This window comes from Chlamydotis macqueenii, chromosome 6 (genome assembly GCF_036417535.1).
Source record: "Chlamydotis macqueenii isolate bChlMac1 chromosome 6, bChlMac1.mat, whole genome shotgun sequence".
Lineage (NCBI taxonomy): Eukaryota > Metazoa > Chordata > Aves > Otidiformes > Otididae > Chlamydotis > Chlamydotis macqueenii.
Window position 1 is genome coordinate 27,155,321 of NC_141561.1, and position 14,175 is coordinate 27,169,495.

The 14,175-nt window shown below is 37.2% G+C and overlaps 1 protein-coding gene across 3 annotated transcripts in view; it reads left to right on the plus strand.

The window, feature by feature from the left end:
- Positions 1–14,175, plus strand: part of NBEAL1 (neurobeachin like 1) — an 87,750-nt gene extending 73,575 nt beyond the window's left edge. For 2 of the 3 annotated variants that reach the window (XM_086750559.1, XM_086750560.1), the window contains exons 44-54: positions 578–675; positions 965–1,081; positions 1,585–1,674; positions 3,116–3,225; positions 3,894–4,066; positions 4,518–4,612; positions 6,581–6,697; positions 7,378–7,539; positions 8,614–8,762; positions 9,466–9,601; positions 12,205–14,175. In XM_086750559.1, coding sequence (XP_086606685.1) covers positions 578–675; positions 965–1,081; positions 1,585–1,674; positions 3,116–3,225; positions 3,894–4,066; positions 4,518–4,612; positions 6,581–6,697; positions 7,378–7,539; positions 8,614–8,762; positions 9,466–9,601; positions 12,205–12,306 — 1,349 coding nt within the window. In that variant the 3' untranslated portion in view covers positions 12,307–14,175. Of the gene's footprint in view, positions 1–577; positions 676–964; positions 1,082–1,584; positions 1,675–3,115; positions 3,226–3,893; positions 4,067–4,517; positions 4,613–6,580; positions 6,698–7,377; positions 7,540–8,613; positions 8,763–9,465; positions 9,696–12,204 lie in introns of all 3 variants that reach the window. The other variant, XM_086750561.1, reaches the window with a different exon arrangement.

The window sequence follows — 14,175 nt, forward strand, 5'->3', positions numbered from 1 at the left end:
TAAATATGGCAGCATAAGTTGTAATTTATCATTAAATAACCAGAATATTTGACGCTTTGATCAGAAGTTGTGAGCCTGAAATGTTAAGTATTTTTAAGGGAGAGGTGTTCCAGTCGCTTGTATTTTGTTTCTGAAAGTGCTTGGAAGTTTTTGTTAGTTTCTCGTTTGCTTGCTTAAAAGCATTTGTGGGAAGAGGTTTCTTCTGGTTTAGAAGTCAAGGCAAGTTGCTTAAAACCAACAAATAGTGAAGACAAATGTTAGTCTGTTAATTCTAAAAGTGAATTTTGGGTGGCTGTTGTATGCAACTTACTGTTTGTGTGAAGTATATTAAATTCATTTGATAAGACAAAAGCCTGCAATTACTGCACTTACAGGTACACTTAAAATCCATGTGCAGGGTGGAGTTTTTATTTTACATGGAGGCATTGTCTGGAGGCTTTTCTGGGCTACAAGATGACAATGTTGCAGTTAATTTAAGTTTTGCAACATTTGTTAACTATATCTGTTCTCAATAAGTTGTTTTGATTATGTTATTTTTCCTTTTTTTCTACCCTTCATCATTCTGGTTGTGATCCAGGGGCTGTGGATTTGGATGCTTTAACAGATGAGAAAGAAAGGAAAGCTTTAGAAGGGATGATAAACAATTTTGGGCAAACTCCCTGTCAGCTGTTAAAGGTAATGCTCTTTGTTCCCTCTCAGACAGACCTTTGTGGGTTATATCCAGCTGAGTTACAAAGGACTTCTGAAGAAATGAGAAGATAATAGTTTGTAAGATAATGGTTTGTAGTTTTAGGAATGTTAAGTCTTTGCCACATTACTGTTTGTAAAGTTCGTACTGATGGAAATTTAGCATACCACTTTCAAAAGAAATTAATTGACTTTAAGAAGGAAAATTAGGTGCTTAAAAGTCTGTTTTCCCATTGATTGCCAATAATTCGATATTCCTTCAAATATTGTCTCCTAGGAGCCCCATCCACAAAGGCTGTCAGCAGAAGAGGTAGTGCAAAGACTAACTAAAAGTGATACCTCTACTCTGAATCTCTTCCAACATCTCACTGAGCTGAAGTCATTCTTCATAGAGGTAGATGTGTTACTTCAAGTTTTTTAAGGTCTAATCTGAAACTTCTGATGTACTTAAAAGGTCATAACCTAAATGGAAATAAACTTGCTTTGTATTTAAAGAAAATGTTTTAAAATGCCATGTGTGTAAAATGAGCTCTGTCTGAAGTTAGCTTTGTAGAGGTTTAATCCCATAAATTTATATCTGCTGTCCGCTTGTGTGAGTCTTGTTTGAGTATTAAGTTAGCCACCACACCAGGAAAGCTAAGAACATCACTGGTGGTATCTGAGGACTTGCTGAATTTGGTAGATAAACTCACTGATTCAGGACAGAGCAAGGGTTTTGTTTCTGGTGTTTGCGATGAAGCATACCTGCATGAACTGAGTATGTGTGTACCAGTGCCTTGGAGTACTGTACAGGTCTGACATTGATTCCAGAGGCTTTGGGTCTTACTTTTTACAGGTTCTAGATTTGTTTTTTAGCTCTTGGATATAATCAGACCAAAACCATGTCCTTTATTGTAGGGAATCAGTGACGGTGTGCCCATCGTCAAAGCTGTTGTCCCCAGGAATCAGTCACGTTCCTTTATTTCTCAGGGAAGCCCGGAAATCTTGGTGAGTTGCATGTGTCAATACTACTCTTAGACTGTACTTATTAGTACTCTATACTACTCTTAGTCAAACGGGTGTATTTTTTTTTTTCATACAACTTGTACAGAAATACTTCTCCAACTGTTCCTTCTTAAATATGTTCCTTTAACTTATAATAAATGTCAGCTATAAGTTAAATATTTGTCTTGTGTAGAGAAGATTTGTTGCATGGCATTTAAGATGATGACGGGATTGAGTTATTAATGGCATCGTTATGTATATCATTACTTTCCAAACCATATATTTACTCCAAAGGCCTGCACTCTTCCTAAAATTAAGTTCTGCACTAATACAGGTGCTGGTACTATGGCAGATGGCCAAATAGTGAAAGACAGGGAGTGGTTTTGTATTTGCAAAGAATCATAGAATGGTTTGGGTTGGAAGGGACCTTCAAAGGTCATCTAGTCCAACCCCCCAGCAAGGAGCAGGGACATCTCCAACCAGGTCAGGTTGCTCAGAGTCCCGTCCAACCTGGCCTTGAATGTTTCCATGGATGGGGCTTCCACCACCTCTCTGGGCAACCTGTGCCAGTGTTCCCCCACCCTCTCTGTAAAAGACTTTTTCCTAATGTCTAATCTGAATCTACCTCCATCTATTCTAAAACCGTTACCCCTCTTCCTATCACAACAGGCCCTGGTGAATAGTTTTTCCCTGTCTTTTCTGTAGGCCCCCTTTAGGTACTGAAAGGCTGCTCTAAGGTCTCCCCAGAGCCTCCTCCTGTTCTCCAGGCTGAACAACCCCAACTCTTTCAGCCTGTCCTCATAGGTGCTCCAGCCCTCTTGTCACATTTGTGGCCCTCCTCTGGACCCTCTCCAACTGGTCCATTTCCTTCTTAAGTTGAGTGCTCCAGAACTGGATGCATTACTCCAGGTGGGGTCCCACACGAGCTGAATAGAGGGGCAGAATCACCTCGCTCGACCTGCTGGCCATGCTCTTCTAGGTGCAGCCCAGGATGCAGTTGGCTTTCTGGGCTGCAAGGGCGCATTGCTGGCTTATGTTGAGCTTCTCGTCCACCAACACTCCCAAGTCCTTCTCCTTAGGGCTGCTCTCAATCCATTCTACATCTGTAGGTATGGTCTGCATACTGACCCCTGTGCAGTATTGCCTAGGTTTTGCAGACTTTTTTTTTGTTTTGTCTCTTGCCTCGCCCCTCTGCAACTTCTCTGACCTCTCTAGAACATACACTATTTTAATCTGGTAATGTGTACCACATGTGGATTAACTAATCAGAGCTGGAATTTTTTTTTTTTTAAGTTGTGGAAATCGGAGGGTGTGTGCTTTTTCACTTTGTGGTAAATTCTCCAGAAGCCTATGCTGGATTTTACGCAAGCTCCATTACCATCAAAGGCAAGTAGAAAATATGCCTCTGGGTTTAACTAATCTTTTTTCTATTAAACTTTTTTAGGTAACGGCAAGTCTGAACTGCATTATTGGAACTCACGGTTGGCTACCTTATGATAAAAATATCTCCAACTATTTTACATTCATCAGAGATACCACAGTTACAAATCCCAAGTAAGCAAATGATGAGGAGAGGTGTAGATGAATGCATCTACAGTAATAAAATACAGTAATCATTCAACAATCAGTGGATTGTACTGTTTTGATTGGCTGGCTTTTCACCTAAGAATGTGTTTTCTGATGTGCAATAATATTACTTCTAATCTGTAATACTTTCTGGTAAAGAGTTACGTAAGTGGCATTTCAAGGTTCTTCATTCTTAGAGCTAATTATCTTTTTTTTTTTTTTTTTTTTTTCTCAATTATCAATCATAAAAACTCATCTTGGAATCTAAGATAGACAATCTTCTTACTTTCTTACACTATAGTGCAGGCATATGTGGTGTTTTTGCTTCTTTGCTTTTTAGAAGACTTCTTTAATGTTACAATACCTAGTAGGGACATGAATTACCCATACAGAATCAAATTGCAAGATCTAAGATCTTAGGATCTTAGAAAAGATCTAAGGCAAAATTTTGCTTCCATTTGCTGATGGCGGTGAGAGTTTTGCCATGAATAGCAGGGGGCCAGAATTTAACTTCTTTTTTTTTTTTTTTTTTTTTTTTTTGTAGATACAGCCTCTTCTATAGATGGAATTTCTTATTATTTTTTAAGGATATAGGAAACGCAAAATATATTGATTTAAACTAAGGTTACTCTTAACTGCTCATCATTTGCCTACAGAACACAACGCAACATGAGTGGTCCTTTTGCACCGGGGCTGGAGATCACCTCTAAGTTGTTTGCGGTATCCCATGATGCAAAACTGCTCTTTAGTGGAGGACACTGGGATAATAGCATCAGAGTGACATCTCTGACAAAAGGCAAGCTGATTGGACAGCACATAAGGCACATGGGTTAGTAACTCTTTATATTGTGAAATGAAAAGTTTTGTGAGTTGTACGTTGGTGTTTGGTCTTTTTGGAAAGAATTGTAGTCAGTGCACTTGGGCAGACAAGCACAGCAGTTATAAAGGAATGGCAGCATAAAAACTGAAGAATACTTGCACCATGATTATACGTAAATACTTGAGCTTTTAGTCATTGTAGTGATGGTTTTATGTAGTTTTGAAATAAGGCTTGACTGCTGTTTTTAGGTGGCAGAGCTGATTAAGTCAGGTTGGCCCGCCTGGCTCTACAATAATTTCGTTGTTTCATACAGTCTCATCAGCCCTTATCACAGTGGAACGTTTTGTGATGACTGCAAATCAGGATACATTGTTGACATATTGCACGCACATTGTCACTCTGTGGGAAATTAGTCTTAAGTATCAATGTGATACCTTCCTCTTTTCTTTCCTTTATTTAGATATTGTGACCTGCTTGGCAATAGACTACTGTGGAATTCATTTAATTTCAGGCTCCAGAGATACTACCTGTATGATATGGCAAATAGTTCAGCAGGTAGGTTGTTTAGGCATACTGTGAGAAGCAGGTTCTGAATGCTTTTTGTGCCTCTCTGTTTTGCTATGATGGTTTATTGATTTCCTTTCTTTCAGGTTTGCAGGGAAGACAGTCCACTAACATTGATTAGCTTAGTAATTTCATTATTCCCATTGTCTTCTATATTTTAAATATTCGCTATACATGTTAGTTACTATGTAGCTGAAGTACAGTATTTTAGATGCACTCATAAAGGTTTCATAGATTATTTTCAGGATAAGCAAATGTTATCCCCCATTGTACAGATGGAAGAACGGAAGGAGAGAGACACTGCTTGAGACTACCGGAGTTAGAACAATGTTTATAGTTGAGGATTTTTTACATTTCTAGGCTGCTGTTCACTACAGTAGTTGCATTTTAGCATTTTATTTCCTCTGTGGGAAGTACTGATGACTACACTTACTTACTTAGCAAAGACAACACTAGTCTGTTGCCTGGATTTACGCTGATATTTTAGAATTCTTTAATACTGGTCTTGTGCTTTCACACAATGGAAGTGGTTGTGTGATGCATGTGTGTACTTACACTCAAAATGTGAGGCCATTTCCATTGTTATGCATTTTAAATGTTCATTTCTGATTGCTGTGTTACAGGTATACAAGTAGGATTAACTACAGGGGGGACTGTCATGTTATGAACAGTACATTTGGTCAGGTCACCTTGTTCTTATAATTGAACTAAAGTCAGCACATTAAACCAGTACAGTGGTGCATGACTGTATGTGTTTTTGTGGAAGCTGTCTTTATGGTGGGAGTATTTAAAATACTTTCAAAGAGTACTTTGTACCAAGGGTGTGTGGTCAAAAAGGTGTGAGACCTTCGTGCTCACAACAGTATTTTTTTGTCTCAAGGATAAATGTTGGAAATTTTTTAGTTTATTTATCTTTTCCATAGGAGTTAAATAAGTCATCCTCTAGAGATTCTTTATTTAGAATAGCTTTTTCTTAAGTCTTTTAATGTATTTTTTATTTGATGGATATATAAATGACTTTTTATGTATTGTAAATTATTCTTGTGAGAGTTTTATCTTGGTCTTTACAAAGTGGCAGCAATGGACTGCATACTGTCACTTCTGTTCTACTTGTCTGCTCTGCATTGTCATCTTCTTTCTCAGCTCTGTGTTTTGACGCTTGTTCTGCATTCCTGCATGCTTTAGGCTTTCAGGGCTTGCTTAGCAGTTAAACCTCTATCACAGAAATGAGAATATAGAGTTCTCTACAGAGCTATTTACTCTATCTTCTCTCTAAGCACAGATCTTGCCTTAGAACTGGTTTGAGAATAAGTCTGTATATGTTGACAGTACACTCACTGGAACAAAAGTACTAAATGATTTTGACACCCTGCAGTCATGTGGGAAAATCAGTATTTTTAATGAGTATTATTGCAGGATTTCTTTTGTGTGTAATACCACTGGTAGTCATTGAGAAGGATTATTTACTTACTTTTTCTATAGAAAATGGAACAGCATTGCTGTAATTTTAAGCGAAATAGCTTTCAGCTTCTTTAAGCTTAGCTGTGAAGATAGTGCTTAATTCCAGTGTAAACTCTAAGAACTGAACAAGCCCAGATACACAAGCCCAGAGGTGAAGAAAAAGTGGATGAAATGGGTGGGTGAACAGCTCCTGTGAGGACTGCTCACTGTGGTCCTTGCACACCTGGACATCTGAAGCAATAGAAACAAGACAGCTAAGTAACTCTTTCTTTCACATACACATAGTAACTATGTGTTCCTTCACTCTTGAGGTTTCAGTAAATAGGGCTGCTGACGTAAAAGGCGATAAATTGAAATTGAAATGGGTGAGTTACGCCTTTGGTTTTAGCCCATGTCAAATACAGATTTCACACAACTGATACTGAAGATACCAGAATTTTTTTTTTGTTTGTCTTCAGCTGCAAGAGAATGTGTCATTGCACTTTTTATTACTCTCAGGGAGGAGTGCCTGTAGGCCTGTCACCTAAGCCATTACAGATCCTTTATGGGCATACTGATGAAGTTTTGAGCGTTGGCATTAGCACTGAACTGGACATGGCGGTGTCAGGATCCAAGGTAAGCATCCTCATGCTTTTCTGTTCTTTGCTTCTTCTCTACTCAAACCATAGAGCATATTTGAAGTTGATTAAGAGAAATACCGAAAATGTGGCTATTCCATAATTTTTTTTTCTTCAGCCTCGCGCATCAGGAAGATATGTGCCATCTCCCTTGCTGCCTGCTTAAATCAAACTTTCTCAAACTGGTCTGCACAGCATAGGCCTCAGCTACCACATTGTGTTATTGTGCACAGATGAGCTTTAGTGTGTGTGGACTTTTTTTGAGATCTTAAGCTTTTCATAGAAACAATTCTGTGACAGTTTCTTCCCTGCTTCCTTAACCTTCAAGATTCTTTGTGGCTTACTCATGCTCTACCTTACTGTTCTACACTGACAGGCTGCTGAACTCTGACTCTGTACTGCAAAAAATGCCTGCTCATAAATGTGACCTATAAAATGGCTGATTTGCTGCCTATCCATCCCTTCTTGCCCTGTTTGCATTTGTTTTTTCATACGCCTATAGTAGATGGTTTTGAGGGGAAGGCTTCTTTATGTAGAGTTCCTCATGCTCAGGAGTCTTGATCTTCATTTAAGGATTTAAGTGCTTTCAAAATACTTCCTCTGTATTTAAATTATCTTTCTGTGCGTTGCGGTAACTTACTTGCTGAGTAACAATTTACCTGAATTTGGTCACTGCAGGATGGAACTGTTATTGTCTGTACGATTCGGAAAGGTCAGTACGTGAGGACTTTGCGACCGCCTTGTGAGAGTTCTCTGCTGCTGACTGTTCCAAATCTGGCTGTGTCCTGGGAAGGCCATATAGTTATCCACACCAGCATAGAAGGGAAGACTACTCTTAAGGTACTTAGGTTCATGGAATACCTCTGTTTCTTTCGCTGAAGACTTTAATAATAAATGTACCTGACTTTATCCTTATTTCCTAAAGTAATGAGGCTTTTTGAGCATGCTTGTCTATCTTCTTTTTTTTTTTTTTTATTTTGCTAGCCAATTTGAGTTAAATTTGATTAAAAGATAAATCACAGACATACTGTGCTCCTACAAATGCCATTAAAATCTCCAAACACCTGTAAGGAAGATGCCCAAGCATGCGCTAATGAATCTTCCTGAGAGCTGCTTTGAAATGGAAAACTAGTGTGAACAAGTTTCACTGTGCACAGAAACAAAGGCTTACAAGGGGAACAGTAAATTTTCGGTGAAAGATGCCCAGTGACTGCACTGATGTTTCTTAGTTTTGGGTTGGAGAGATAGCTATAAAGTTCATAGCGTAGCTTATTCTGTCTGTTCAATAGCTGTATAGTTGCTTTAATAAGGGTAGAGCTGTTATTTCTGTGGCCATGGGAAATTTCTTGGAAGACAAATTTATTGGATGTAGGTATACTAGCTGTGTTGGGGAGATGGGGAGAGAAGAGACCAAAATATTGTCGGGCTGGAAGAACTGACGATGGTCATGTTAGCTGCATCTTTAGTCCATCAAGAAATAATGGCCTTGTCCGGAAAATGCTTCTAGGTCTACCTCTGTGGAAATACACCTGTTTCATTCTGCTTTTCAATTTGAGATGAGGGGAAGGGAGAATGGCTGCAGGGCTGAAGATGAGTGCTCTCTTCCTTTCTTCTTCTTTAACAAGAAACCCTTATAAAATATGGACCTATCCATTAAATCCATAGATGTTTCCAGAAAATTTGGAATTTATTAGATGGATAGATAAGACATACCAAGACATACCAAGAGGTAACAAGAGAACTTCAAAAATTTCTGTTTGGAACCTGGTATATATGCACATTGCATATGGGCTCAGTACTCGTGACATTCAACAAGAAGGCTGTTGTCAGCTCCTGTTAGTAAGCTAAAGGTACAAATAATACGCTCTTAATCCAGTCAGTCCTCTGTTACAGATTTATTTTGTATCTATTCAGGATAAGAATGCATTACATCTCTATTCTGTCAATGGAAAATATCTGGGTTCTGAGACTCTGAAGGAGGAAGTGTCAGATATGTGTGTGACTGGCGAGTATATCGTGATGGGCAGCTTACAGGGATTTCTTTCCATACGAGATCTCTACAGGTAATGTAACACCATCAGTAATTTGTTACTGAGATGCAAATATAAAGAATTATTGAGAGGTGGTTGGGTAACATGGTATTTGCTTGATGCTAGAGGTGGTAGCCATTGCTTTTTTCTGTGTTCCTGAAAAAAAAAACACTTTTGAGGGGAGCCAAGATAGGGAGAAAAGAAAAACTAGAGGTTGTACCATACCCCTTTCTTCCCAGGCATTTATCTTAATTATACACCTAGAACTGACAGAATTTAGGAAAAGCTGTGTCTTGATGTCTGCAAGCTGTGATTGTCCCCGTGTCTGATTAGTCACTGGGAGCTCAGCAACTGCAAGATCAAGCCTTGTGTAGTTCTGCACTGAGTTTTAAACTCCATTTACTGCGATGCTCTATAGATTTCCATTGCTTCTCAAAATGGGAGTGATCTTTGTCATTTAGGCAGTTGTGGGACTAACGTTACTATTCTCCCGAGAAAATATCTTAATTTACTGACTTACCCATCCATGCCTTTTCTTATTATTGGAGCGCTGTTCTGGCGTGCAATTAGATCGTTCTGTAGGAGTTTACAATAATAGAAATTAAATACTGGATCCTTGAGAAACTGTTTTATAGTGCATCCTGTGGGCAACAATTTCAACTGCAGTGTGATTCTTTGCAGTATGTGCAAACAAATACATGATATGCTTTCTCTATGTGTTTTTTGTTCATTTCAGCCTGAGTCTAAGTGTCTCCCCCTTAGCCATGCGACTGCCAATTCATTGCATTTCTGTCACCAAAGAGTACAGCCATATTCTTGTTGGCTTGGAGGACGGCAAATTGATTATCGTTGGTGTTGGCAAGCCAGCAGAGGTAAAACCCACCATCAAGAACTTTTTCTACCGAACAGTGGGAAGTTCACTTATTTCCGCTTTCCAGTTGAGCAAGAGGTCTCCTCTATGGCAGGGTAAATTTAAGAGCAAGTTTCAGTTCTCAATGGGAAAGAAATAACTTTTGAGACTGCTCTACTGAAATTTCTCATTAAGAATCAAAGGTATATAGGGATCACAGATGGGAAGCTCAGGTGGACTAACTTCCAGACTTTATCACTCACATCTTGAATAAGCAAAGTCATATTAGCTAACCTTTTTGAACATGATAGGGTTGTCAGACACTTCCCGATGAAATAATTTTCCAGAAGAAAATTGGAAACAAGAGCAAGCAAGTACTTTCTTTATTTTTTTATGGTTTCTGTGAGATACCTTATAATATGCATTGATTTACATTGGGGGGGAAAATATTACTTGTTTCTGTTAAGAATCTCTAATTGCAATACACAAAGAATCACTTGTGTAGGTTCCCAGTATGCTCTGTGCTCCATATGGTGAATATAAACTTGTTGGTACTGCATATGCAATATCAAATACAGAGCATCCATCTGTCAAATATCTATGCCCAATTTCTCTTGCACAAAACATAGCTTTTTCTTTAAGTACTTCTTGTCATGGCTTTCAAAGTACTTAAGTTAGCTTAAACTTGCTTCTCTTTATAACCTAATCTCCCTTATGCTGCACTTTATTTATTTGAAAATGTGATTATCACTTTTGCATGACTTTTAGTACATGCCAGAAAAGTGTGTCTTAATTTAATTTTATATTTTAATTGTGAAAACAGAGCGATTTTATTGCCAGTATTTTAAAATATTTTAGCTAGGAGATACATAGTTTAATATTTGAAGCAGGCTTCACACAACAGTAGTCCGATCTTGCTTGCAGGAGATAGGGGAGGAAAGTTTCCACTGACTTCCAGTTGGACAACTTTTTTCTACTATAGAATTGACAAAGAGCTGCTTATGATGTGGTTAAACATATGTTTGTAGCAGCAGTTTTAAAGTCACTGTCATTTCTAGGCCTCCTAGTCCATAGAAAAGATCTTTTGTAGGCTGAAATGTATGTATCTCTTTAGAATGAAGGCTTTTTGTTTTCTTTTTTTTTCAGTTTTTAATCACATCTATTTTTCTACCGATGGATAAAATGTTATTTCAAAGACTGAATTCCATTTATGAATGTAAAGGCTTTCAAGTTACTTTTTTCAGGATTTTCTGTTTATAATTCAGATGATCTGCAAGCTTAATTTCCATGTAAACAGATTTTTTTTTTTTTTTTTTTTTTAAAAAGACCCACAAACATATAAGGAACAACATTACATCCCATATTTTCTAGTTTTCTATAATGGCATCAATCAATATATTTTAAAAGTGTATGTATGTGGAGTACTTATTTGTTGATCAATTTATTTGTAGTTTGGAAGGAATAGATTACTTATTAGAATTTTATTCTTATACAGAAGACAGTGTTGTTATTCTGGCTTTCGGTGGTGATACTGATTCTTAGGGATAAAGGGAGAAACCAACCTTCTTTATTGTATGTAAAGTAAAATGCTGCTTGGTATTAAGATTGGCCTTTAGTGTTTCTGCATTGGCAGTATCCAGTATGAAATGAAGTCTAATAAATGTTTTTATATTTTTTTAACACTTAGTTAGCTGTTTGGGATATTGCAGAAGCCTGTTGTCTGTTCGCGTTAATCCCCGTCAGTACTGTGCCTTTTCTAGAACACTGCTGCTGTGATGATACAGTTCTTAAGCATGCTTAATTTGTAGTACTGACTGCTGGGAACTGATCTCAAACTTGTGCTGTGAAGGCATGCATCTTGCTTGTTAAACTGCAGAGGATTTCGTAACCTAATCAGCTGCCAGGCTGATCACTACTGGCCAATCATAAGCTTTGTACTTAAGGAGTAAATTAAAACATTTTCCTACAAATTGTTGTCAGATTGCAGACCTACCAGATGCTGGATTTAATATGGCCTCAGGTTTCTTGTTACCTGTCTTTACTTATGGAATATTCAGTATGAATAATTTATGGTTTAAATTTTATTCTGAGTGCTTCACCGAGGATCTTTGGAAGACTGTATAGATTTGACACCAGGAGATAACATTTCTCTCTTTCCTTCATTCTGACATCACTGCCCTACATTTTGGTTATCTTTTCCTTTTCACTTCTAGCAATTTCTGTTTGAAATCTCTAAAATAAAATGTCCTTTCTGCTAATTTGGTTCACTTTTGCTTGACCTTCACCTCTTTTTCCTTCCTATCAAAATAGCAATCTAAACACTGTTTCTAAGCCATTTCAGGTAGGTTAAGTATTAAATATGTATTAATTGGCAATATCCCTTTAAATATTCGAAATCAGAGAGGCCTGTCATTAGTGTTTTGTCTGTTGTTTTTTGTCAGTCCCAAGAATCATCCCTAAGTGTAACTTTTGGTTTGTTTTCAAATAATTTTTGTTGGTGTAATTTTGTTTATGCAGTACATCGTAGTGTCTGCATTTCACCAGAATCAGTGTCTGAATTCCTTTTTAATTTATCCACCTTATCCCTTCCCCCTCCTTCTGTTTTTCTGAATTACTTTTAAACAGATGCGATCAGGTCAGCTTTCCCGAAAGCTGTGGGGATCAAGCAAACGGCTCAGCCAGATTTCATCAGGAGAGACTGAATATAACACTCAAGATTTCAACTGATTGCTTCTTCTACCTTCTCTCATGGATTCCAGAAACATGTTTAATCTTTTGGTCACTTTAAATGTATATCTCAGCTTTCAGGGGCTTGATTTTTAAGTCTATTGAGGATGAACCTATGGTAGAGGTACACTAATAAGCATATGTACTCATGCAAGTTACCTTGCTTGCATATTTTTCCTTAACTCTGTTGACTTTGTCACAGCAGAATCCCTCTCTAAATAGCTGCTAAAACTGTGTTTCAGAAAAGAAGGAAAGATAATAAACAGAAAAAAAAAAAACAACCCAAAAAAAAAACCAAAACAAAAAACTCCTCCTCAAACCTCCAGACCCAAACTTACTAATTGAATTTCAAGCTGAATAGGGCCAGATGCTCCTTGATTACAAATAAGATATTTGGCTTTGCTTTGACAGCATTGTAATTCCCCAACAGTAAATTAAAATTCTCTCAGTTGCAGTGGCTGGATTCAAAATTGGGATAGCTGACAGTTAGGACGTTTTCAATATGTTTTTTAGCCCAATGAACAATTCATGGGAATTTTGTTCCTGTAAATGGCTATTGCTATCTTGTTTTGTATAGTTCCAGTTTTAGGCTGTTCTGCAAGGAATATCTCTGTTGCACTACTTGATTATCAGAAATTGTTTTAAGTACATACGTGAATAACTTCAAAGGAGTTGAAGGTGGTCACGGAGCTGAAGGAGGTAGGAATTTACTTGCTGCTGAAAATTATTTCTATTGTTAAGTAGACTAAGACACAAACCAAGAAATCCCATAATATATTTAATATCTTGAAGAAATACAGAGGAAGAATTGTTCTCTATGTTGGTCAAAGATCAATCTACTTTATTAGTGAGGCAGCTCCTACAAACAGAACATAAATTTCCACTGCAAAAAAGAATTGTTTAAATAACATTGTGGCACAATTTAATTAAATAGCACCTGTTTGTTTCTTGGCTTGGTATTGACCAAACCAGTGGTTAGCATTTTTTTTTTCCCTGTAGAAACAAGCAGAGAAACAGATAATGTATCGATTTTCAAAATGTATTTAAGACCTGGGGAAAGAAAATATCAAATCCTTTTGTGCACTATATCCAACAAAAAAAGTTATGGATTGTATGCTGTTATATGTGGGAGAAGCATTACTGAATTTTGTTTTGTTTAGCTGTATGTGATGATGGAAGAGTGTGTGTGTTTTCCTATCATTATGACATTTTTATAATGTTAATGATTTAAATGATAAACCCCATACTGTTAGAAAAGCCTGGTGCTGAGGGAAAAGTACAAATTTTGGATCAGTGTGCAAAGGTATGTGTGCATGTGTATATATGTGTGTATGTTTGTGTATCTATGTATGTATATATATGTATGTCTATTAAAAGGAGAAAATACCCTGGAGTAAACGGAGTATAGATATAAGGCAGAGCTATAAGTGATTGTTAGCTAGTATGTTCCCTTTTGGCTACCCCTTTCTTCCCTCTACCATCACTTTTCTTGGTTTTTTTTTATTTATTTATGGAAATGAATGTGTGTTGTATCCCTTATAAATGTTATCAGATATTCCCTGTGGTTGGGGAGCCATTGACCTACCTGAGGAACTCCATAATGTATAATCTCATTTCATTAACTTTTAGCACAGTATTTATTAATGTTGTAGAAATAGTAATACCTCCTTACCATGCAAAAGGATAATCTTTACAAAGGACAATCTTTTCTGTTAGTCTCATTAAAACTATTTTCTACTCCTCAATTTCTTTACTGGGGAAAAGAAAAAAAAATCCCTCTTAACGACTGATTAGTGTGCTGTGTAAAGAAAGTTGCATTGCTTTTTCTTAACTTTTGTAAATTAAATAATAAATCAGACTAGTGAACAA